Source organism: Felis catus, chromosome X, assembly GCF_018350175.1.
Source record: "Felis catus isolate Fca126 chromosome X, F.catus_Fca126_mat1.0, whole genome shotgun sequence".
Taxonomy (NCBI): domain Eukaryota; kingdom Metazoa; phylum Chordata; class Mammalia; order Carnivora; family Felidae; genus Felis; species Felis catus.
The window spans coordinates 43,185,092-43,207,888 of NC_058386.1; the positions used below are offsets into that span (position 1 = coordinate 43,185,092).

The 22,797-nt window shown below is 43.7% G+C and overlaps 1 protein-coding gene, 1 non-coding gene and 1 pseudogene across 2 annotated transcripts; 2 read left to right on the top strand and 1 right to left on the bottom strand.

Moving 5' to 3' along the window:
* Positions 1-1,089: 1,089 nt before the first annotated feature.
* Positions 1,090-3,739, top strand: USP27X (ubiquitin specific peptidase 27 X-linked; the record flags this gene model as incomplete). The annotated part of the gene is made up of 1 exon (XM_045050376.1): positions 1,090-3,739. A coding segment is annotated over one exon (2,352 nt), but the record flags the coding sequence as incomplete, so codon positions are not given.
* A 33-nt stretch (positions 3,740-3,772) lies between these two features.
* On the top strand, positions 3,773-7,619 carry LOC101084855. Its single transcript, XR_006593193.1, has 2 exons — positions 3,773-6,438; positions 7,120-7,619. It is a non-coding gene; the product is annotated as a ubiquitin specific peptidase 27 X-linked (transcript).
* Positions 7,620-14,243: 6,624 nt separating this feature from the next.
* Positions 14,244-22,797, bottom strand: part of LOC101085101 — a 37,154-nt pseudogene continuing 28,600 nt past the window's right edge.

A 22,797-nucleotide genomic window follows, 5' to 3' on the forward strand; every position in this document is an offset into this window, starting at 1 on the left:
CGTAGCCAGACTGTGTATACGGGGTCAAGGCCAGCCATTACGGGACTCAGGGAACTGACTCTTCCTAGAACACTGGCTATCTACCTCTTCTGAGCCCCCTCCTGACTCCCTGGGACCAGCACCTGTGGCCACTTTCCACTGCCAGCAGCTCAGTGCTCTCAGACCCAGGCCCGCCCCCTCCCCCTGCTGGCTGCTACAACTACCGAAGCTGCTCCCCACCCCCTACTCCCACCTGCTGCCTATCAGGGGCTCTCTGCCAGACTTGGGGGTCTTGGGGCGGTGTCTTCCCCTTTCTCAGCGGTAGGGGAGGTGCCAGCAGTAGGCATGGCCTGTCCCTTCTGGTGCCCCCGGGCGGCTCAGCGTCTGCTGGGGCAGAGGGCATACTGCCAAACCCTCATCCCACCCGCGGCCTTTGGAGCCCGAGAAGGTGAGGAGCAGGCATAGATTCTGCAGAGCACCAATAAGATGGGCAAAAGGGATGTGCCTCTCCGGGCCCAGCAACCTTGGGAGCTCTACCTCTCCGGATGTGGGGTCCAAGCCCGCCCCCAGAATGGACCTGGTCCTTATCGGTGAGGACAGGACCTGGGGTGGGAGGGAGCCTGGGACAGGGCTGGGGGCAGGCTCAGCTGTAGGGATGGTGGCCTATCGTGGTTTCCGACTGCTCCTGAGGACCTGGTCTCTGAGGGGACATTTCACAGCCCCAAAGACCTTTCTGGACTTTACTATCCCTCCGTCCCCGGCCCCGCAGGGCTGGGAGAAGCTGCATGGACGAAGGGAAGGACGGGGAAAGGGGAGGAGACGATGAAGGGGGTCAGAGCTGCGATTGGAGCTGAGAACTGGAAGCGCCTTAAAGAGACTGCGCGGTCCCCGCCCCCCTTCCCGCCAGCCTCAATGAATTAGAGCTGTGTTTCCCAAACTTGCCTGATCATAAGAATCCTCCCGGGCCCTAGTTAAAGATACAGGTTCCGGAGCACCTCCCTTCGCGATTCTGATTCAGTACGTCTGCGGGTGGAGCCGAGGAATCTGTAATTTTAACACGCTCCCCACGTGATTCTCGTGAACAAGCAAGTTTGGGAAATACTGAATTAAAGGAAACGGGGCCTGGCTGCCGAAGCGGCCTCCGCTAGGGGGCTACGGCGGGAGGATTCCCGGGGGGCGTCGCCTGCTTCCGCCGCCGCCTCCTTCAGTGAAAGTCTCTTTTGGGTCCAGCTGTCACAGCCACCGCGCTCCCTCAGGCCGGGCGGGGGACACCCCAGGTCTGCGTGGCCCCCGTGCCGCCACGCCCAGTGGCCGCCCGAGCCCTGCGAGCAGGGGGAGGAGCCGCCGCCAGTGGAGGCGGAGGAGGTAGAGGAGGCGGAGACGGCGGAGACGGCGGAGAAGGCGGAGAGGAAGGTGGAGGCGGAGGCGAAGGTGGAGGGGAAGGTGGAGGCGGCCGGGAAGGTGGAGGCGGCGGGGAAGGTGGACACCGCCGGGAACGTGGAGACAGCGGAGGGTCTGGGCCGCCAGGCTGAGCTCAAGCTGGAGCCCGAACCCGAGCCCGTACCGGAGGCGGAGCAGGAGCCGAAGGGGGAGCCGAAGCAGGAGCTGGAGGATGAGAACCCAGCGCGGAGCGGCGGTGGCGGCAGCAGCGACGAGGTTCCTCCCCCCACCCTTCCCTCCGAACCCCCGCGGCCCCCCGATCCCTCTCCGCGGCGCAGTCGTGCCCCCCGCCGCCGACCCCGGCCGCGGCCACAGACCCGGCTCCGTACCCCGCCGCAGCCTAGGCCACGGCCCCCGCCCCGGCCCCGGCCCCGGCGCGGCCCTGGGGGCGGATGCCTGGATGTGGATTTCGCTGTAGGTCCACCAGGCTGTTCCCACGTGAACAGCTTTAAGGTGGGAGAGAACTGGAGGCAGGAACTGCGGGTGATCTACCAGTGCTTCGTGTGGTGTGGAACCCCAGAGACCAGGAAAAGCAAGGCAAAGTCGTGCATCTGCCATGTGTGTGGCACCCATTTGAACAGACTTCACTCTTGCCTTTCTTGTGTCTTCTTTGGCTGCTTCACAGAGAAACACATTCATGAGCACGCCGAGACAAAACAACACAACTTAGCCGTAGACCTTTATTATGGAGGTATATACTGCTTTATGTGTAAGGATTATGTATATGACAGAGACATTGAGCAAATTGCCAAAGAAGAGCAAGGAGAAGCTTTGAAATTACAGGCCTCCACCTCAACCGAGGTTTCTCACCAGCAGTGTTCAATGCCAGGACTCGGTGAGAAATATCCAACCTGGGAGACAACCAAACCCGAGTTAGAACTTCTGGGACACAACCCAAGGAGAAGAAGAATCACCTCCAGCTTTACCATCGGTTTAAGAGGACTAATCAATCTTGGCAACACGTGCTTTATGAACTGCATCGTCCAGGCCCTTACCCATACTCCGATCCTGAGAGATTTCTTCCTGTCCGACAGGCACAGATGTGAAATGCCAAGTCCTGAGTTGTGTCTGGTCTGTGAGATGTCTTCGCTTTTTCGGGAGTTGTATTCTGGAAACCCATCTCCTCACGTTCCTTATAAATTACTGCACCTGGTATGGATACACGCTCGTCACTTAGCAGGATACAGGCAACAGGATGCCCACGAGTTCCTCATTGCCGCGTTAGATGTCCTGCACAGGCACTGCAAAGGTGATGATGCCGGGAAGGCTGCCAACAATCCCAACCACTGTAACTGCATCATAGACCAAATCTTCACAGGTGGCCTGCAGTCTGATGTCACCTGTCAAGCCTGCCATGGCGTCTCCACCACCATAGACCCATGCTGGGACATCAGTTTGGACTTGCCTGGCTCTTGCACCTCCTTCTGGCCCATGAGCCCAGGGAGGGAGAGCAGTGTGAATGGGGAAAGCCACATACCAGGAATCACCACCCTCACGGACTGCTTGCGAAGGTTTACAAGGCCAGAGCACTTAGGTAGCAGTGCCAAAATCAAATGCGGTAGTTGCCAAAGCTACCAGGAATCTACCAAACAGCTCACGATGAATAAATTACCTGTTGTTGCCTGTTTTCATTTCAAACGGTTTGAACACTCGGCCAAACAGAGGCGCAAGATCACTACATACATATCCTTTCCTCTGGAGCTGGATATGACACCATTTATGGCCTCGAGTAAAGAGAGCAGGATGAATGGACAGTTGCAGCTGCCAACCAATAGTGGAAACGATGAGAATAAGTATTCCTTGTTTGCTGTGGTTAATCACCAAGGAACCTTGGAGAGTGGCCACTACACCAGCTTCATCCGGCACCACAAGGACCAGTGGTTCAAGTGTGATGATGCCGTCATCACCAAGGCCAGTATTAAGGACGTTCTGGACAGTGAAGGGTATTTACTGTTCTATCACAAACAGGTCCTGGAACATGAGTCAGAAAAAGTGAAAGAAATGAATACACAAGCCTACTGAAGTGACACAGACCTACCTGTAATGGAAGATGACAACACCTATACTACAACTGGCTTCGAGATTTAAAGGACCTACTTGCATGGCCCATGGGCCTGACAGAGTAAGAATTGAACAGTACCCAGTGTCTAAAAGGTCCTGGTTGGAAGAGAAGTAGACAGGGTGGGAGAAGAGGCTCTAGTCTAAACAGTCACTTAAAGGAGAATTCAATGGCAGGAATGCTCTAGGTGGGGAAGGCAGGAGCAGGGAAATCCTGACACTGGTACATATCCTATATTCCTCCAAAAGATTGTGTGGGAAAGTGTGGGGTGGGAGGGGGGTGGTGTGGGGGGGGTGTGTGCCCTTGTAACCGTAAAACATCTTTCTCCATGGGTGTTTCAGCTTCAACTGACCAATCACATAACAGTTATATGTTTGGGGGGGGGAGAAAAGTCTATACAAATGTAGCCCATTACCTATATGGGTCTGAAAGCAGAAAAGTGGAGGAGGCAAGGATATCTCATTGACAAACACCTTTGCCAGTTTCTTTGTATTCGTGATTTTTTGTGCTATTAAATGCAGTATTAAAAAAAAGAAAAGCCCATGAGGCTAGTGAAAGGTGAAGAAGGAAGGGGGCTTGTATAAGGGGAGCAATTGCTCCAAGTGTAGAGAAGACAAAAAAAAATACTGTAAGATAAGCAACCAACACAGACAGGCCTCAGCTAAGAGTATAGTGTGTGAGTGTTTAAAAAAAAGCTGTATGATATACTTGAGCAAATCAATGAACCTCTTTGCGATTGTTTTCTCATCTGTACAATGCAGATAATTCCTACCTTAAAGGGTTATTGTTAAAGATTAAACGATATAAAATGTGTCTAAGTATCAAGTAAAAGGCTTGGAACTTTGTAGGGGCTCAGTAAACGTTTGTTGGATCTGAAACTTCTTCGGACCAGGACCAGAATGCATCAGAGGTGAGGGTTGGTCCAACCTGAGACCCATGGACAGAATGGACACACCTCGTGTCACATGCAGTCACTCACGCACATACACACACATGCACACACACTTAACGACTCCCTCCCCAACACTGTCTACTTGGAGCTCCAAGGCAATGGATTCCACCTTTGTCCCTATGTAAGGGCATCACAACCAGTGCCACACCGGGGCGTGGGGGGAGAACTACAACTGTCTCCCAAAGGCCTTCTGTCCATTTGGAAGACCATCCTGTTGTTTCCATGACTAAGCACCCTGATGAGGGGACTCTCAGGACCAGTAGGCTGCCAGGCCTCTGAATGAGGGTGTTTGCTAGTCTTTGCCTTCCACAATCATGTGTGGGCTGTCACATTCACCTGCAGGCCTGGATCAGTTGAAAGACTATTTTCCAAAGCTCACTGGTCCACCAGCCCAAGGAGATCGATGGAGTGGCACATTGGCCTCTTCCCTGATTCTCCCAGAGGGCAGAACAGCCTGCAGAGGGCTAAGCCAGAACAGATGGGATGTGCCCAGGAGGGGGTAAGCATTGATGGTTCCTTCTTTTCTCCCCGGCATCAGGTACAAAAGTATCTATAACCTAGAAAATCTTTTTAGGGAGGGGGGAGACTATCAGACCCATGGGGCTTGGATCCACTGGCTCTGGTAAAAGGCTGGCTCCCCCCACCCCCACCTACAGGGCTTCCCAAATCTACTTCATGTTCCACTCATTTGGAAAATATACGTTTATGAATGTGGTTGGGGATGCATCCCCAGCTAGCTCATAGATGTTGTTTAGGACAGGGGTTGTGTCTCCTCTTGGACCCTAGGCTGCACACTCAGCCCCTAGCACAGTTCCTGGTGCATAGTAAGTAGACAGTCAAAACACGTACCGATGAATCAATGAACCAATGCACCTTCCTTTCATAAGCAAAATTTTGCCACCACCCGGGGCCCAAGATCCTCAAAATATATAAAAGTGTTACCTTTGGTATCTTGGAGGAAGGGGGAGATCCAGGGATGAGTGGCCTCAGGTGCCACTTGGCAAATCAGTGCAGGGTATCTGATTATTTTTTTGGGATGTGTCTGGTAGGGCTGCCTGGGAAGACAGCCATGTCCTCATTCCTCCTCTCTGCCATAGGTAGCGTTCAGTAAGGCATGTGCCACCAGATTCTGACTGCTTGCAGAAACTATCTTTGACATTTTTAAGCTTTTTTATTTGGAAATATTTTAAACGTAGAGGAAAGTTGCAAAAATAAAAATAGTATAAAGAACATCTGTATGCCAGATTCACCTATTGCTAACAGTTTTTACCCCGTTTACTTTATTGTTTACGTGAATGCACACCCTCATAAGTGTGTGTGTGTGTGTGTGTGTGTGTGTGTGTGTGTGTGTGTGTGTATGTGTGTGTCTGGACCATATGATGGTAGATTACATGCATCATAACCCTTCATGACTAATGTACTTCATGCATTGCCTAAAGATAGGCATGTTCTCTACATTGATGCAATACTAGTATCTAATCTACCATTAGCACTTCAAATTTATCTGCTGGCACAATGATGTCCTTTACAGCATTTCCTTGTCCATCATAGGATCTGGTCTAGGGTGAGGTATTGCTTTTAGTTGTCAGGTTTAACCTGGAACATTTCCACAAACTTACTTTGTCTTGTATGGCATTAGCATTTTTAATACAATGCTCCTCATTTTGGGTTTGTCTGATACAGAAACTGTCTTTTAAATACCCTGCACTCAGGAATAGTTCTAAGAGATATGAATGGCGCGAGACTGCTGAAGCTGACCTCCCTGTCTCCGCTGGTGGAAGGCACAGACCACCAGAGGGAGCAGCTGTGCCTGGCACCTCCTGATTGAAGCACGCACCACCTCTGGGAAACACCATTGTCCCTCAGCAACAGGGGAGCCATTCAAGCCCAGCCCAATGCCCCTACCTGTCACCAACCCCCAAATTGAGCCATGGAGTGTAACAACAGCAGCCAGGGCCTGCTTTCAGATCACACCACCGTGGGACCCAGGGAATCATGTATTCAGCAGGTATGTGTTACCTTGAGCCCAGATGGAGATTCAGGCATGTCTGGCACATTGGGCAGGCACCTCCATGGTGGGGCCTTTAGGGGGATCAGAACGGAATGTCCTTGGCACCTTTATCAACATTCGCATGGGGGGCACAAGGAGGGGAGCAGGGAAGGGGTTAAGTACTTCTTAAACAGCTTCATGGGCAGAGTACGTGAAGATGGGGCCCCGAATAAGGAAAAACACAGGAGATGTCAAAAACAGTGGTTTGTGACTTACTGGGAACTTTCAGACACAACTGGGGTATTTTACATGATGTCTGGAATTCCTGTGTGAGCAGATGTGGGCAAGAGCTGATGAAATTTAAGCTAATTTTTAACTGAGACTCCCACAAGCTGTCATCAGCCAGCCAGGGAAACTCAGTTCCCATGTACATTTATGATCGGGGCCCAGAAGGGTATGGGCAAAAGATGAGTGCTCACAACTGGGGTCTTATCCACCCACAGAGCTCAGAATGAGGGACCATTCTGAGCTCTCTTTCACCCATCATACATGCCTTATATGTATGTAGGTTTTTTTGGCCTAACCCGGTTGAAAATTCAGAAGGCTACTACTTCCCATTTCCTGGAGTAGCCGAATGCTGAAACTTATTCTGGCCCACAGTTCACATACTTAACTGCCTCACTTCTTCCCCATCCACAGGGAATCCTGATCAGGGATGCCATCAACCAAGAGGTCTTTTCCAATCAAGAAACAGAATGGCCCCCACACAACTCATGTTGTCATAATGCAGTAGACCTGATGCCAGGAACCCGTGTTTGCACCAAATGTACACTCACACCCAGAAGTGAAGGCCTAGGTCCTCTGAGAGTATGAAGTTCAGCGCCCACAGTGTATGTCATTACACACTGTCCTTTCCCTGTAGTTGACCCAATACCATTTTTTTAAACTCATGTATCAAAGTATGTCAGATATATAGGAAAATGCACATATCATAAGGGTACAACTTGATGAATTTCTGGAAAATGAACAGAGCCCTGCAAACAACATCCAGATCAAGAAACAGAACATTATCCATAAGTCAGGCCCCACTTCTGCTTCCTTCCAGTCAATAACCCCAAAAAGCAAACCCTATCCTGACTTCTTTCACTGTAGATCAGTGTTGCCTTTTTTATGCCTTCTATAAAAGGAATGGTTCAGTATGTTTACTTTTGTGTCTGGCTTCTTTGGCTCAACATTTATGAGCTTCAGCTATGAAGTCTTTTTGTCACAAAAAATTATGAGGAATGTCATTATTTCTGTCTAATGAACCAAAAGTAAGAATCCATACTCTTTCTATTGATTTCTGACATTGAGTCAATTCAAAGGGACATAGGCCATTGCAAAGTTAGACCTCGAGAGTGTCTAATCTCAGCTATAAGAAAATGGTGGATGGAAAATAACCTTCCAGAGAATCTTGGGATATTTAAGTACCCCAGAAATGTTAATCTTGGGTCCTGTTCTAATAATCTTGGACCCCAGCCCTGTTCCAGTAGCTCCTGAATGGGATACTCTTTTCTAGTAAATCCTCAAACTTTAACATGTAGCAGAGTCACCTTGAGGGCTTATTAATCCATAGATGCCTGGGTCCTGCCCCTAGAATTTCTGATTTCGGTAGATTTGGGATGGGGGCTTGAGAATTTGCATTTCTAACAAATTCCCGAGTGACGCTTTAGGTTCTGGGATCACACTTTGAGAACCAGTGTTCTATTCAGTTTGTTTTCGCACTGTGGTACTCGGAGCCCAAGGAGGCTATGAAGGTGCTCCAGGGAGCATCTTGGAGAGCATCTTGGGGAGCAAGGGGGTGGGTAAATTTTTCTTACCTTTTTTAATGTTTATTTATTTTTGAGAGAGAGACAGAGTGAGAGCGGAGGAGGGGCAGAGAGAGAGGGAGACACAGAATCTGAAGCAGGCTCCAGGCTCCAAGCTGTCAGCACAGAGCCCGATGGGGGGCTCAAACTCTCAAAATTACGAACTGCGAGATCATGACCTGAGCCCAAGTTGGATGCATAACTGACTGAGCCACCCAGGTGCCCCAAGGGGTGGCTAAATTGGTGAAGATCAGGAACTCTTTTTTAAAATGTTTATTTATTTTGACAGGGGGAGGAGCAGAGAGAGAGAGAGAGAGAGAGAGAGAGAGAGAGAGAGAGAGACAATGAGAGAGAAAATCCCAAGCAGGCTCTGTGCTGTCAGCACACAGCCTGATGCAGGGCTTGAACTCGTGAACCATGAGATCATGGCCTGAGCTGAAATCCAGAGTCAGATGCTTAACTGCCTGATCCACCTGGGTATCCTAAATATGAAGAACTCTTAATCTCACTTTAGCCAGAGCAGCTCTCTTCTTACTTATTTTATATTGTGGAATTCCAAATAATATTTTTTTAAATTCCAAGTAATACTTGAAGCAAAAGTTCTGCTACTAAAATTTTTAAAAGTTGGAAATCACTGTGCTAAGGAATTGTAGCCCCTGGGGGAATGATGTATTTGAACTACATGGGTGGCCTATCTGGAAAATAATCCAACATGCTACAGAGACCTGGCCTCCTATATGCCCTTAATCTAGATGGTCCTGCAGGGAACTTAATTTCCTTGGAACTTAAAGAAGCACATATTTATGAGGATGAAAGTGATAAGGGAAAATGCTTAATTATAAATAAGGTGCATATACATAAAGTATGTTTTTTTTTCTGGCAATATAGCATGCTAAGATGACATGAATAGCACTCCCCAACTATACACACATATTAACACTAGATAATCTATAGCACAAATTTTAATTTATAGGTGACCTTAAAAAATATAAAATCAGGGGCGCCTGGGTGGCTCAGTCAGTTAAGCGTCTGGATTTGGCTCAGGTCATGATCTCGCGGTTCGTGGGTTTGAGCCCTGCATCGGGCTCTGTGCAGACAGCTTAGAGCCTGGAGCCTGCTTTGGATTCTGTGTCTCCCTTTCTCTCTGACCCTCCCCTGCTCACATTCTGTCTCTGTCTCTCTCTGAAAAGTAAATAAAACATAAAAAATTTTTTTTTACATATAAAATCACCAGAGTAACAAAAAGAAAAATTAAAGCCAGGTGAGTAATTGTAAACGGACACTGTAATAGCCCATTATGGTGCTGGTCCCAGGTATCAGACACTAGTGGCTAGGGGCTTAGACCTGGTAATATCATGCCCATGCAGGAACTCACAACACAGCCTCAAGTCCACAAGAGGCAGAGAAGCTGTGACTGAAACCTCTGGATAAAGCCTCTAGTAGCTTCTCTGTCTGTTAAAACTGGTTTGGAAAGTGAGTAGTGAAAAGTCTTATGCTCTCTCTGGAGCTACCATAAGAAATGAACACCCCAGGCTTATGTTATATATGGAGGTGGGGTCAAAATTTACCCTCTTGTGTGCTATGGAAACCACATGTGGAAAAATTAAAGTGAAAATGGGAGCAGAACCATTCAAATCTCTAGAACCCCAGCGAGAGCAAATGTACATTTTTATAATCCAGGGCACATGGAACCTCACAGAAAAAGACAATATCTGCTGAATATGGGTTCAGAAACGAACAATAGAAATATACTTGCAAAAGAAATGATACACCATGAAGGAGAGTCACCAGGTGGCACAAGGAATAGAATTAGTATTCCCAAGAAATACTGATGAGAACTACTAGTCTTTTCTTGAGAGTGAAATAAGGACATTTTCAGAAAAAAATAAACCTAAGAAAGTGTAGCAATAATAGACTGTCACTAGAATAACTATTGAAAGATATACTTCAGGAAGAAGGTAATTGAAATCAGGAAGAAGGGGTGAACAGGAGGCAAGGAAGAGTGGACAAAAACTGACAAATGTGGGGAAATCTAAGTAGGTGTTAAGTATATAAAACAATAACATTGAATACTATGGAGGTATAAAAACAAGCTGGCACCAAACAATGGAGCACAAAAACATCTAAGACAGTGGGAGACTATTAATATTTAAAGCATTCTGAAGCTCTTGTGTTGTTTGGAAGAAGGGTAGGGATATTTGGACCTGAATTTGGACCTTGTTAAGTCAAGATAAATGTTTAAACATTTAAGAATATGGGCTTCTAGTTTCTGGCAATGGCAGGCTTGGTTATTTGATTCAACTTCTCTATTGAAGTAATGAAGTACGCTGGATAAAATCCTTCAAAACCACTTTTTTAAAAAAAATATTTACTTTTGAGAGAGAGAGTGCACGTGAGTGGGGAAAAGGGGCAGAGAGAGAGAGGGGGACAGAGAGAGCCCCAAGCTCCACTAACAGTACAGAGCCTGACTCTTGGGGCTCGATCTCACCAACTCTGAGATCATGACCTGAGCTGAAATCAAGTCAGACGCTTAATTGACTGAGTCACCCAGGCGCCCTGTAAACTTTTTTAAATAATTTTTTTCAATATTTATTTATTTTCTAGAGAGAGAGAGAGAGAGAGTACATGTGCACACACACAAGTAGGGGAGGGGCAGAGAGAGAGGGGACAAAGGATCCGAAGCAGGCTCTGGGCTGACAGCCCAGAGCTGGATGCGGGACTCGAACTCATGAACTGTGAGATCATGACCTCAGCCAAAGTCAGACGCATAACTGACTGAGCCACCCAGGTGCCCCTCAAAACCACTTTAAAAGGACTGAAGAGCCAAGAGGACAGAGGAAAATGTCCAGGCCAAATTTGGATGAAAGCTTGTAACCAGACAGGTAAGCAGAATATTGGTGCACCAAAGCAATTTGCTCTGAGCATATTTGCCTACATTGCCCACCTGAGTATTGATTCAATGGCCACATAGGGCTAGAGAGACAGAAGTTAAGGCTTAGGGGCAGCCCGAGGTAGGAGTTTAATAAAAGAACCTCTCCACATTGAGCTGAGACCCCAATGGGCTACATCCGCTGCATAAGGGCCAACCAGAATGAACATGCCTATTCCCAGCAATCCCAGAGAACTGTACTGAACGGCTGCCTTGACACCAAGCAGAACTCTTTTGCTTAAAATAAAAGGGGGGGGGGTAAAAGGAGGGAGTGCATACACCTTTTTGAATTAGTGTTTTCGTTTTCTTTGGGCAAATGCCCAGCAGTGGAATTACTGCATCCTATGGTATCTTTATTTTTAATTTTTTGAGGCACCTCCATACTATTTTTCACAGTGGCTGTACCAATTTACAATCCCACCAATTTACAGTTTACATCCCACTATGAGGGTTCCTTTTACTCCACATTCTCACCAATACCTGTTGTTTCTTGTGTTTTTGAGTCTGGCCATTCTGGCAGGTGTGAGGTAATATCTTATGGTTTTGATTTGCATTTCCCTGATGATGAGTGATGTTGAGCATCTTTTCCTGTGTCTGTTGGCCATCTGTATGTCTTCTTTGGAGAAAGGCTTATTCATGTCCTCTGCCCATTTTTAATTTTTAATTTGTTTTTTGTTTATATTTTAAAACAGATTCTCCATTAAGTTTATTTTGCAAACATTTTGTATTTTATATTTTATTGGCTTACATGGTTATAAGGAGAAAAATGTATGCAATTTTAAACACTGAACTATTTGTCATTTTAATATGAATTCAGATATACTTTATGTTTATTTCTTTGTAATTTAATTATTTATTTATTTAAATTTTATTTTTAAAATTTACATCCAAATTAGCATATATCATATAACAATGATTTCAGGAGTAGATTCCTTAGTGCCCCTTACCCATTTAGCCCACCCCCCTCCCACAACCCCTCCAGTAACCCTCTGTTTGTTCTCCATATTTAAGAGTCTCTTATGTTTTGTCCCCCTCCCTGTTTTTATATTAGTTTTGCTTCCCTTCCTTTGTGTTCATCTGTTCCGGGTCTTAAAGTCCTCATATGAGTGAAGTCATATGATATTTGTCTTTCTCTAACTGACTAATTTTGCTTAGCATAATACTTTTCTGTTCCATCCATGTAGTTGTAAATGACAAGATTTCATTCTTTTTGATTGCTGAGTAATACTCCATTGTATATATATATACCATATCTTCTTTATCCATTCATCCATCAATAGACATTTGGACTCTTTCCATACTTTGGTTATTGTTGATAGTGCTGATATAAACATTGGGGTGCATGTGTCCCTTTGAAACAGCACACCTGTATCCCTTGGATAAATGCCTAGTAGTGCAATTTCTGGGTCATGGGGTAGTTCTATTTTTAATTTCTTGAGGAACCTCCATACTGTTTTCCAGAGTGGCTGCGCCAGCTTGAATTCCCACCAACAATGCAAAAGAGATACTCTTTCTCCATAGCCTTGCCAACATCTATTGTTGCCTGAGTTGTTAATGTTAGCCATTCTGACAGGTGTAAGGTGGTATCTCATTGTGGTTTTGATTTGTATTTCCCTGATGATGAGTGATGTTGAGCATCTTTTCATGTGTCTGTTGGCCATCTGTATGTCTTCTTTGGAAAAAGGTTTATTCACGTCCTCTGCCCATTTTTAATTTTTAGTTTATTTTTTATGTTTATTTTTTAAAAAAGATTCTCCAGTAATTTTATTTTGCAAACATTTTGTATTTTATGTTTTATTGGCTTACACGTTATAAGGAGAAAAGTGTATACAATTTTGAACACTGAACTAATTATCATTTTAATATGAATTCAGATATACTTTATGTTTATTTCTAATTGACCTCCAAGTTGCAGCAGCTCATGAGTTTAGTGTAAGCATTCTTTATTTTGTATTTTTTTATTTTATTTTTTAATTTTAATTTTATTTTTATTATTTTTAAAGATAATTTATTGTCAAGTTAGCTAACATACAGTGTATACAGTGTGCTCTTGGTTTCAGGGGTAGATTTTCGTGAAGTATAAGTATTCTTGCCATCCCATCCCACTTAGTCAAAGAGTTCAAGATACATATACAAAACACACGTGTAAACAGACACAAGCCTTTGTAAAGTAAACAAATATTTTATAATGTAAATAACTGTTCCTGTTTGGAACTTTCTACATGCAGTTCATGTCTTTTCTGAAACTGAGATAGTCACACTTATTTGACACAATCTTTATAAAGCAAAGTGTTTATCACTTTTCAAACTCAAGTAATTCTTGAGAGCAACATTTTTTTTTTATTGGTCTAAAAAGAATGGAGTGTGGAAGGCCAAAGAGGAAAAATCACTTCAAATGATCAAAACAGAAGAGGACTGAAAATAATATACCTAATCATGTAGGGAGTAAAATTTTAGGTATAGATTCTATTGAAAATATTGATGTTCAAAGGAATAGCTTTGGAGCCATTGCCAACACTTAGATTTTTTTCAGTTAATTAAAACCAAGCATGTTGGTTTTATTTAGGAAGATACATTAAGTCTTTTTTAAAAATATTTTTTTTTATTTTTGAGAGAGACAGAGAGTGTGAGCAGGGGAGGGGCAGAGAGAGAGAGAGAGAGAGAGAGGGAGACAGAGTATCTAATTGGCTGGGTCTCCACACTGACAGGCTGCAAACCTGATGCAGGAATTGCAAGATCACTACATGAGCCAAAGTCAGTCACTCAAAGGACTTAGCCACCCAGGTGCCCCAGGAAGATACATTAAGTCTTTGAAGTAAGAATGAAAGGGTTGTGCAATTTAATTTCTACATAAACGATTGTTTGAATATACAAAGTATCAAATATAAACAGTAGTGTGGCAAGAAAATAAATTGGCAGAAATAATTACTCAGCCAGTAGCAATAATTAAGACCACCATTTGAAAGATCTTCTATACACAAAGAATGAAGGAATATTGTTATAAGATTTTACAGCACACAACTGAATTCAATCCTAATTCATTCCTATTATGCTTCTTTCTTCTTCAGTATTAGTGGACACCCACATTACCTCCTGTCAATACATTGTGTTTATTATGTGAACTATCACAGGCAGGTAACGTCTTAGAATGGGAACACCTACAATAAGCTGCTTTAGTGAGACCCAAATCTTCAATGTTTATTTCATTCACCACTTTGAGATTTTCCTTTTGTATTTTAAGATTAATCAAGCTGTCCTGTTGTTTTTCCTTCTGGAGAAATGGGCGAATTGCAAGGTAGCCAAGTAGTACAAGTATACCAAGGAAAGGCAATAACCAAAGCCATTCTGAAACTGTGAGCTGAGTGAACCTAATAATGCTCTCGGGGACAGGGCCGCTCTAGATACATGGAGAGCTGCACCTTCCTGATGTGGGCCACACTCTCCAGTGCTATCCTTGCCAGCAGCGTCCACTGCTTCCAGAGGCGCCCCCCCCACCCAGTTGAGTTGCTGCACCTGCTGCCCAAGAGCAGAAGTGGTGGGCGGGATGCATTGTAGTCTAGGTCCCACCACTGGGCAGGCCTCTGCCCATTTTTAAATCAGATTATATGTTTTTTAATGTTTATTTATTTTGAGAAAGAGAGAGAGGGCAGGAGGAGGGGCAGAGAGAGGGAGAAGAGAGAGACAATCTCAAGCAGGCTCCAAGCTTTCAGTGTGGAGCCCCACACGGGCCTCAATTCCACATATTGTGAGATCATGACCTGAGTTGAAATCAAGAGTCAGACGCTTAAGCAACTGAGCCACCCAGGCACCCCAGATTATTTGTTTATTTTGGTGTTGAGTTGTATAAGTTATTTATATATTTTAGGTATTAACCCCTTATCAGATCTATGATTTGCAAACATCTTTTCCCATTTAGTAGGTTGCTTCTATGTTTTGTTGATAGTTTCTTTCTCTGTGCAGAAGTTTTTTACTATATGCATTGCAGCGCTATTTATAAGAGCCAAGATATGGAAGCAGTCCAAGACCATTGATAGATTAATGAAAAAAGAAGATGTGGTATATATGTGTATGTACATATATGATGGAATATTACACAGCCATAAAAAAGGATGAGGTCTCGCCATTTGCAACAACATGGATGGACCTAGAGGGTATTATGCCAAGTGAAGTAAATCAGAGAAAGACAAATACCATATGATTTCACTTATATGTGGAGTCTAAAAAACACAACAAATGAATAAACAACAGAATCAGACATATAAACCCAGAGAACAAACTGATGTTTGCCAGAGGAGAGGAGGGTGGGGGATAGGCAAAAAGGGTGACAGGGAGAGGGACATACAGGCTCCCAGTTGTGGGATGAATAATTCATGGAATAAAAGGTACAGCATAGGGAATATAGTCAATGATATTGTACACAGACACACATATATATTTCCTTCACCTAAGTATTAATACACTTTTTTAATAGCATAATTAGAAATAATGACCACAGTCTATAAAACAAGTCTCAATAAATACCACAGCATTAGTTTCATTCAGACTACCTTCCCTGATTATGATTAAGTTCTAAATAAAAAACAATAACCACAAAAATGTTAAAAGAGGTTTTTTTTGGAATGTTTAAAAAACACTTTTATATAACTCATGGGTTAAAGGTAAATCATAATGCGAATTAAAAAGTATTTAGAACTGAATGATCATATAGATATCAAAACGTGTGGGATATAGTTGAAGCAGAACTTAAAGGGAACTGTATAGCCTTGAAATCTTTTTATTAGAACACAAGTCTAAAATGTAACAAATTTAAGCTTCTGATTCAAGAAGTTAGAAAAGTGGCAACAAATTAAACCTAATGAAAGCAAAAGAAAAAGCATAATCTAATAAGACCATGAAGTGATGAAATAGAAAACAAGGATGCAAAGGAGAAGATCAATAAAATCAAAACTTTGTCCTTTGGAAAGAGAAACTTCTGGCAAGATTGAACAAGAAAACAAAAGAGAAAGCATAAGTGAATAATATTGGGAATGAATAGAGGGACAAAACTGCAGGCACTACAGAGATTTTTTAAAATTAAATTAAATTAAATTAAATTAAATTAAATTAAATTAAATTAGATTTAGGGGTGCCTGGGTGGCTCAGTCAGTTAAGAGTTGGACTCCTGATTTCGGATCAAGTCATGATCTCATGGTTCATGAGTTCAAGCCCATATCAGGCTCTGTGCTGACAGTTTGGGGTCTGCCTGGGATTCTCTCTCACCCTATCTCTCTGCCCATCCCCTGCTCTCGCTCTCTCTCTCTCAAAAAAAATAATAAACTAATAAAAAATTTTAAATTATATTTAATTTTTAAGTAGGCTTCACACCTAATGCACAGCCTAATGCAGGGCTTGAACTCACAAACCGTGAGATCAAGACTTGGGCTGAGATCAAGAGTCAGACACTTAACTTACTGAACCATCCAAGAGCTCCCTGACAGAAATTTTTATTTTTATTTTATTTTATTTTTTATTTTAAATGTTTTATTTTTGAGAGAGAGAGAGAGCAAGTGGGGAAGGTGCAGAGAGAAGGGGACAGAGGATCTGAAGCCAGCTCCATAGTGACAGCAGAGAGCCTGATGCGGAGCTTGAACTCACCAACCATGAGATCACAACCCAAGTCAAAGTCGGAGACCCACCTGACCAAGCCACCCAGGCATTCCTATTTTGTTTTTAAAGTTTGTTAAGTTTATTTTTTTGAGAGGGAGAGCACGCATGCACGAGCAGGGGAGGGGCAGAGAGAGAGGGAGAGAGAGAGAATCCCAAGCAGGCTCTGCACTGCCATTGCAGAGCCTGATGTGGGGCTCAAATCACGAATGTGAGATCATGACCCAATATGAAATCAAGAGTCAGACACCTAACTGACTGAGCCACCCAGGCAGCCCCAACAGAGATTTTTAAATAATTTTAAAATACTGCAGATTTTTAAATAATTTTAAAATACTATAAACAACTTTCTACCAAATACATATAATAGTATGGATGAGATGAACAATTTTCTAGAAAAACATAACTTTGCAAAACTTATTTAAGAAGAAATAGCCTAAAAATATATACACATTTAAAAAAATTGAATCAAAAAAGTTTTCTTGAGGAGAGAGGGAAGATGGCAGCGTAGGAGGACGCTGAGCTCACCGCGCGTCCTGCTGATCACTTAGATTCCACCTACACCTGCCTAAATAACCCAGAAAACCGCCAGAGGATTAGCAGAACGGAGTCGCCGGAGCCAAGCACAGAGGAGAGGCCCACGGAAGAGGGTAGGAAGGGCGGCGAGGCGGTGCCCGCTCCACGGACTGGCGGGAGGGAGCCAGGGTGGAGGGGCGGCTCGCCGGCCAAGCAGAGCCCCCGAGTCTGGCTGGCAAAAGCGGAGGGGCCTGACAGACTGTGTTCCGACAACAAGCGCGACTTAGCGTCTGGGAGGTCATAAGTTAACAGCTCTGCTCGGAAAGCGGAAAGGCTGGAGGGCAGAGGGAGGGAGAGCTGCTGAGCCCCCGGACGACAGAGCTCAGTTTGGCAGTGAACAAAGACGCTCGCCAGCGCCATCTCCCCCGCCCATCCCCCAGCCAAAATCCCAAAGAGAACCAGTTCCTGCCAGGGAACTTGCTCGCTCCGCGCAAACACCCAACTCTGCGCTTCTGCGGAGCCAAACCTCTGGCAGCGGATCTGACTCCCTCCTGCTGCCACAGGGCCCCTCCTGAAGTGGATCACCTAAGGAGAAGCGATCTAAGCCTGCCCCTCCTGCCCCTGTGCACCTTGCCTACCCACCCCAGCTAATAGGCCAGATCCCCAGCATCACAAGCCTGGCAGTGTGCAAGTAGCCCAGACGGGCCACGCCACCCCACAGTGAATCCCGCCCCTAGGAGAGGGGAAGAGAAGGCACACACCAGTCTGACTGTGGCCCCAGCGGTGGGCTGGGGGCAACATCAGGTCTGACCACGGCCCCGCCCACCAACTCCAGTTATACACCACAGCACAGGGGAAGTGCCCTGCAGGTCCTCACCACGCCAGGGACTATCCAAAATGACCAAGCGGAAGAATTCCCCTCAGAAGAAGCTCCAGGAAATAACAACAGCTAATGAACTGATCAAAAAGGATTTAAATAATATAACAGAAAGTGAATTTAGAATAATAGTCATAAAATTAATCGCTGGGCTTGAAAACAGTATACAGGACAGCAGAGAATCTCTTGCTACAGAGATCAAGGGACTAAGGAACAGTCACGAGGAGCTGAAAAACGCTTTAAATGAAATGCATAACAAAATGGAAACCACCACAGCTCGGCTTGGAGAGGCAGAGGAGAGAATAGGTGAACTAGAAGATAAAGTTATGGAAAAAGAGGAAGCTGAGAAAAAGAGAGATAAAAAAATCAAGGAGTATGAGGGGAAAATTAGAGAACTAAGTGATACACTAAAAAGAAATAATATACGCATAATTGGTATCCCAGAGGAGGAAGAGAGAGGGAAAGGTGCTGAAGGGGTACTTGAAGAAATTATAGCTGAGAACTTCCCTGAACTGGGGAAGGAAAAAGGCATTGAAATCCAAGAGGCACAGAGAACTCCCTTCAGACGTAACTTGAATCGATCTTCTGCACGACATATCATAGTGAAACTGGCAAAATACAAGGATAAAGACAAAATTCTGAAAGCATCAAGGAGTAAACGTGCACTGACATATAAAGGGAGACCTATAAGACTCGTGACTGATCTCTCTTTTGAAACTTGGCAGGCCAGAAAGAATTGGCACGAGATTTTCAGGGTGCTAGACAGAAAAAATATGCAGCCGAGAATCCTTTATCCAGCAAGTCTGTCATTTAGAATAGAAGGAGAGATAAAGGTCTTCCCAAACAAACAAAAACTGAAGGAATTTGTCACCACTAAACCAGCCCTACAAGAGATCCTAAGGGGGACCCTGTGAGACAAAGTACCAGAGGCATCACTGCAAGCATAAAACATACAGACATCACAATGACTCTAAACCCGTATCTTTCTATAATAACACTGAATGTAAATGGATTAAATGCGCCAACCAAAAGACATAGGGTATCAGAATGGATAAAAAAACAAGACCCATCTATTTGCTGTCTACAAGAGACTCATTTTAGACCTGAGGACACCTTCAGATTGAGAGTGAGGGGATGGAGAACTATTTATCATGCTACTGGAAGCCAAAAGAAAGCTGGAGTAGCCATACTTATATCAGACAAACTAGACTTTAAATTAAAGGCTATAACAATTACAGGGTCTATCCATCAGGAAGAGCTAACAATTATAAATGTCTATGTGCCGAATACCAGAGCCCCCAAATATATAAAACAATTACTCATAAACATAAGCAACCTTAGTGATAAGAATGTGGTAATTGCAGGGGACTTTAACACCCCACTTACAGAAATGGATAGATCATCTAGACACACGGTCGATAAAGAAACAAGGGCCCTGAATGATACATTGGATCAGATAGACTTGACAGATATATTTAGAACTCTGCATCCCAAAGCAACAGAATATACTTTCTTCTCGAGTGCACGTGGAACATTCTCCAAGATAGATCATATACTGGGTCACAAAACAGCCCTTCATAAGTTTACAAGAATTGAAAATATACCATGCATACTTTCAGACCAAAATGCTATGAAGCTTGAAATCAACCCCAGGAAAAAGTCTGGAAAACCTCCAAAAACATGGAGGTTAAAGAACACCCTACTAACGAATGAGTGGGTCAACCAGGCAATTAGAAAAGAAATTAAAAAATATATGGAAACAAACAAATATGAAAATACAACAATCCAAAAGCTTTGGGACGCAGCAAAGGAAGTCCGGAGAGGAAAATACATTGCATTCCAGGCCTATCTCAAGAAACAAGAAAAATCCCAAATACAAAATCTAACAGCACACCTAAAGGAACTAGAAGCAGAACAGCAAAGGCAGCCTAAACCCAGCAGAAGAAGAGAAATAATAAAGATCAGAGCAGAAATAAACAATATAGAATCTAAAAAAACTGTAGAGCAGATCAACGAAACCAAGAGTTGGTTTTTTGAAAAAATAAACAAAATTGACAAACCTCTAGCCAGGCTTCTCAAAAAGAAAAGGGAGATGACCCAAATAGATAAAATCATGAATGAAAATGGAATTATTACAACCAATCCCTCAGAGATACAAACAATTATCAGGGAATACTATGAAAAATTATATGCCAACAAATTGGACAACCTGGAAGAAATGGACAAATTCCTAAACACCCACACTCTTCCAAAACTCAATCAGGAGGAAATAGAAAGCTTGAACAGACCCATAACCAGCGAAGAAATTGAATCGGTTATCAAAAATCTCCCAACAAATAAGAGTCCAGGACCAGATGGCTTCCCAGGGGAGTTCTACCAGATGTTTAAAGCAGAGATAATACCTATCCTTCTCAAGCTATTCCAAGAAATAGAAGGGGAAGGAAAACTTCCAGACTCATTCTATGAAGCCAGTATTACTTTGATTCCTAAACCAGACAGAGACCCAGTAAAAAAAGAGAACTACAGGCCAATATCCCTGATGAATATGGATGCAAAAATTCTCAATAAGATACTAGCAAATCGAATTCAATGGCATATAAAAAGAATTATTCACCATGATCAAGTGGATTCATTCCTGGGATGCAGGGCTGGTTCAACATTCGCAAATCAATCAATGTGATACATCACATTAACAAAAAAAAGAGAAGAACCATATGATCCTGCCAATCGATGCAGAAAAAGCCTTTGACAAAATCCAGCACCCTTTCTTAATAAAAACCCTTGAGAAAGTCGGGATAGAAGGAACATACTTAAAGATCATAAAAGCCATTTATGAAAAGCCCACAGCTAACATCATCCTCAACGGGGAAAAACTGAGAGCTTTTTCCCCGAGATCAGGAACACGACAGGGATGCTCCCTCTCACCGCTGTTGTTTAATATAGTGCTCGAAGTTCTAGCATCAGCAATCAGACAACAAAAGGAAATCAAAGGCATCAAAATTGGCAAAGATGAAGTCAAGCTTTCGCTTTTTGCAGATGACATGATATTATACATGGAAAATCCGATAGACTCCACCAAAAGTCTGCTAGAACTGATCCATGAATTCAGCAAAGTTGCAGGATACAAAATCAATGTACAGAAGTCAGTTGCATTCTTATACACTAACAATGAAGCAACAGAAAGACAAATAAAGAAACTGATCCCATTCACAATTGCACCAAGAAGCATAAAATACCTAGGAATCAATCTAACCAAAGATGTAAAAGATCTGTATGCTGAAAACTATAGAAAGCTTATGAAGGTAATTGAAGAAGATATATAAAGAAATGGAAAGACATTCCCTGCTCATGGATTGGAAGAATAAATATTGTCAAAATGTCAATACTACCCAAAGCTATCTACACATTCAATGCAATCCCAATCAAAATTGCACCAGCATTCTTCTCGAAACTAGAACAAGCAATCCTAAAATTCATATGGAACCACAAAAGGCCCCGAATAGCCAAAGTAATTTTGAAGAAGAAGACCAAAGCAAGAGGCATCACAATCCCAGACTTTAGCCTCTACTACAAAGCTGTAATCATCAAGACAGCATGGTATTGGCACAAAAACAGACACATAGACCAATGGAATAGAATAGAAACCCCAGAACTAGACCCACAAACGTATGGCCAACTCATCTTTGACAAAGCAGGAAAGAACACCCAATGGAAAAAAGACAGTCTCTTTAACAAATGGTGCTGGGAGAACTGGACAGCAACATGCAGAAGGTTGAAACTAGACCACTTTCTCACACCATTCACAAAAATAAACTCAAAATGGATAAAGGACCTGAATGTGAGACAGGAAACCATGAAAACCTTAGAGGAGAAAGCAGGAAAAGACCTCTCTGACCTCAGCCGTTGCGATCTCTTACTCGACACATCCCCAAAGGCAAGGGAATTAAAAGCCAAAGTGAATTACTGGGACCTTATGAAGATAAAAAGCTTCTGCACAGCAAAGGAAACAACCAACAAAACTAAAAGGAAACCAACGGAATGGGAAAAGATATTTGCAAATGACATATCAGACAAAGGGCTAGTATCCAAAATCTATGAAGAGCTCACCAAACTCCACACCCAAAAAACAAATAACCCAGTGAAGAAATGGGCAGAAAACATGAATAGACACTTCTCTAAAGAAGACATCCAGATGGCCAACAGGCACATGAAAAGATGTTCAACGTTGCTCCTTATCAGGGAAATACAAATCAAAAACACACTCAGATATCACCTCACGCCAGTCAGAGTGGCCAAAATGAACAAATCAGGAGACTATAGATGCTGGAGAGGATGTGGAGAAACAGGAACCCTCTTGCACTGTTGGTGGGAATGCAAACTGGTGCAGCCGCTCTGGAAAGCAGTGTGGAGGTTCCTCAGAAAATTAAAAATAGACCTACCCTATGACCCAGCAATAGCACTGCTAGGAATTTATCCAAGGGATACAGGAGTACTGATGCATAGGGGCACTTGTACCCCAATGTTTATAGCAACACTCTCAACAATAGCCAAATTATGGAAAGAGC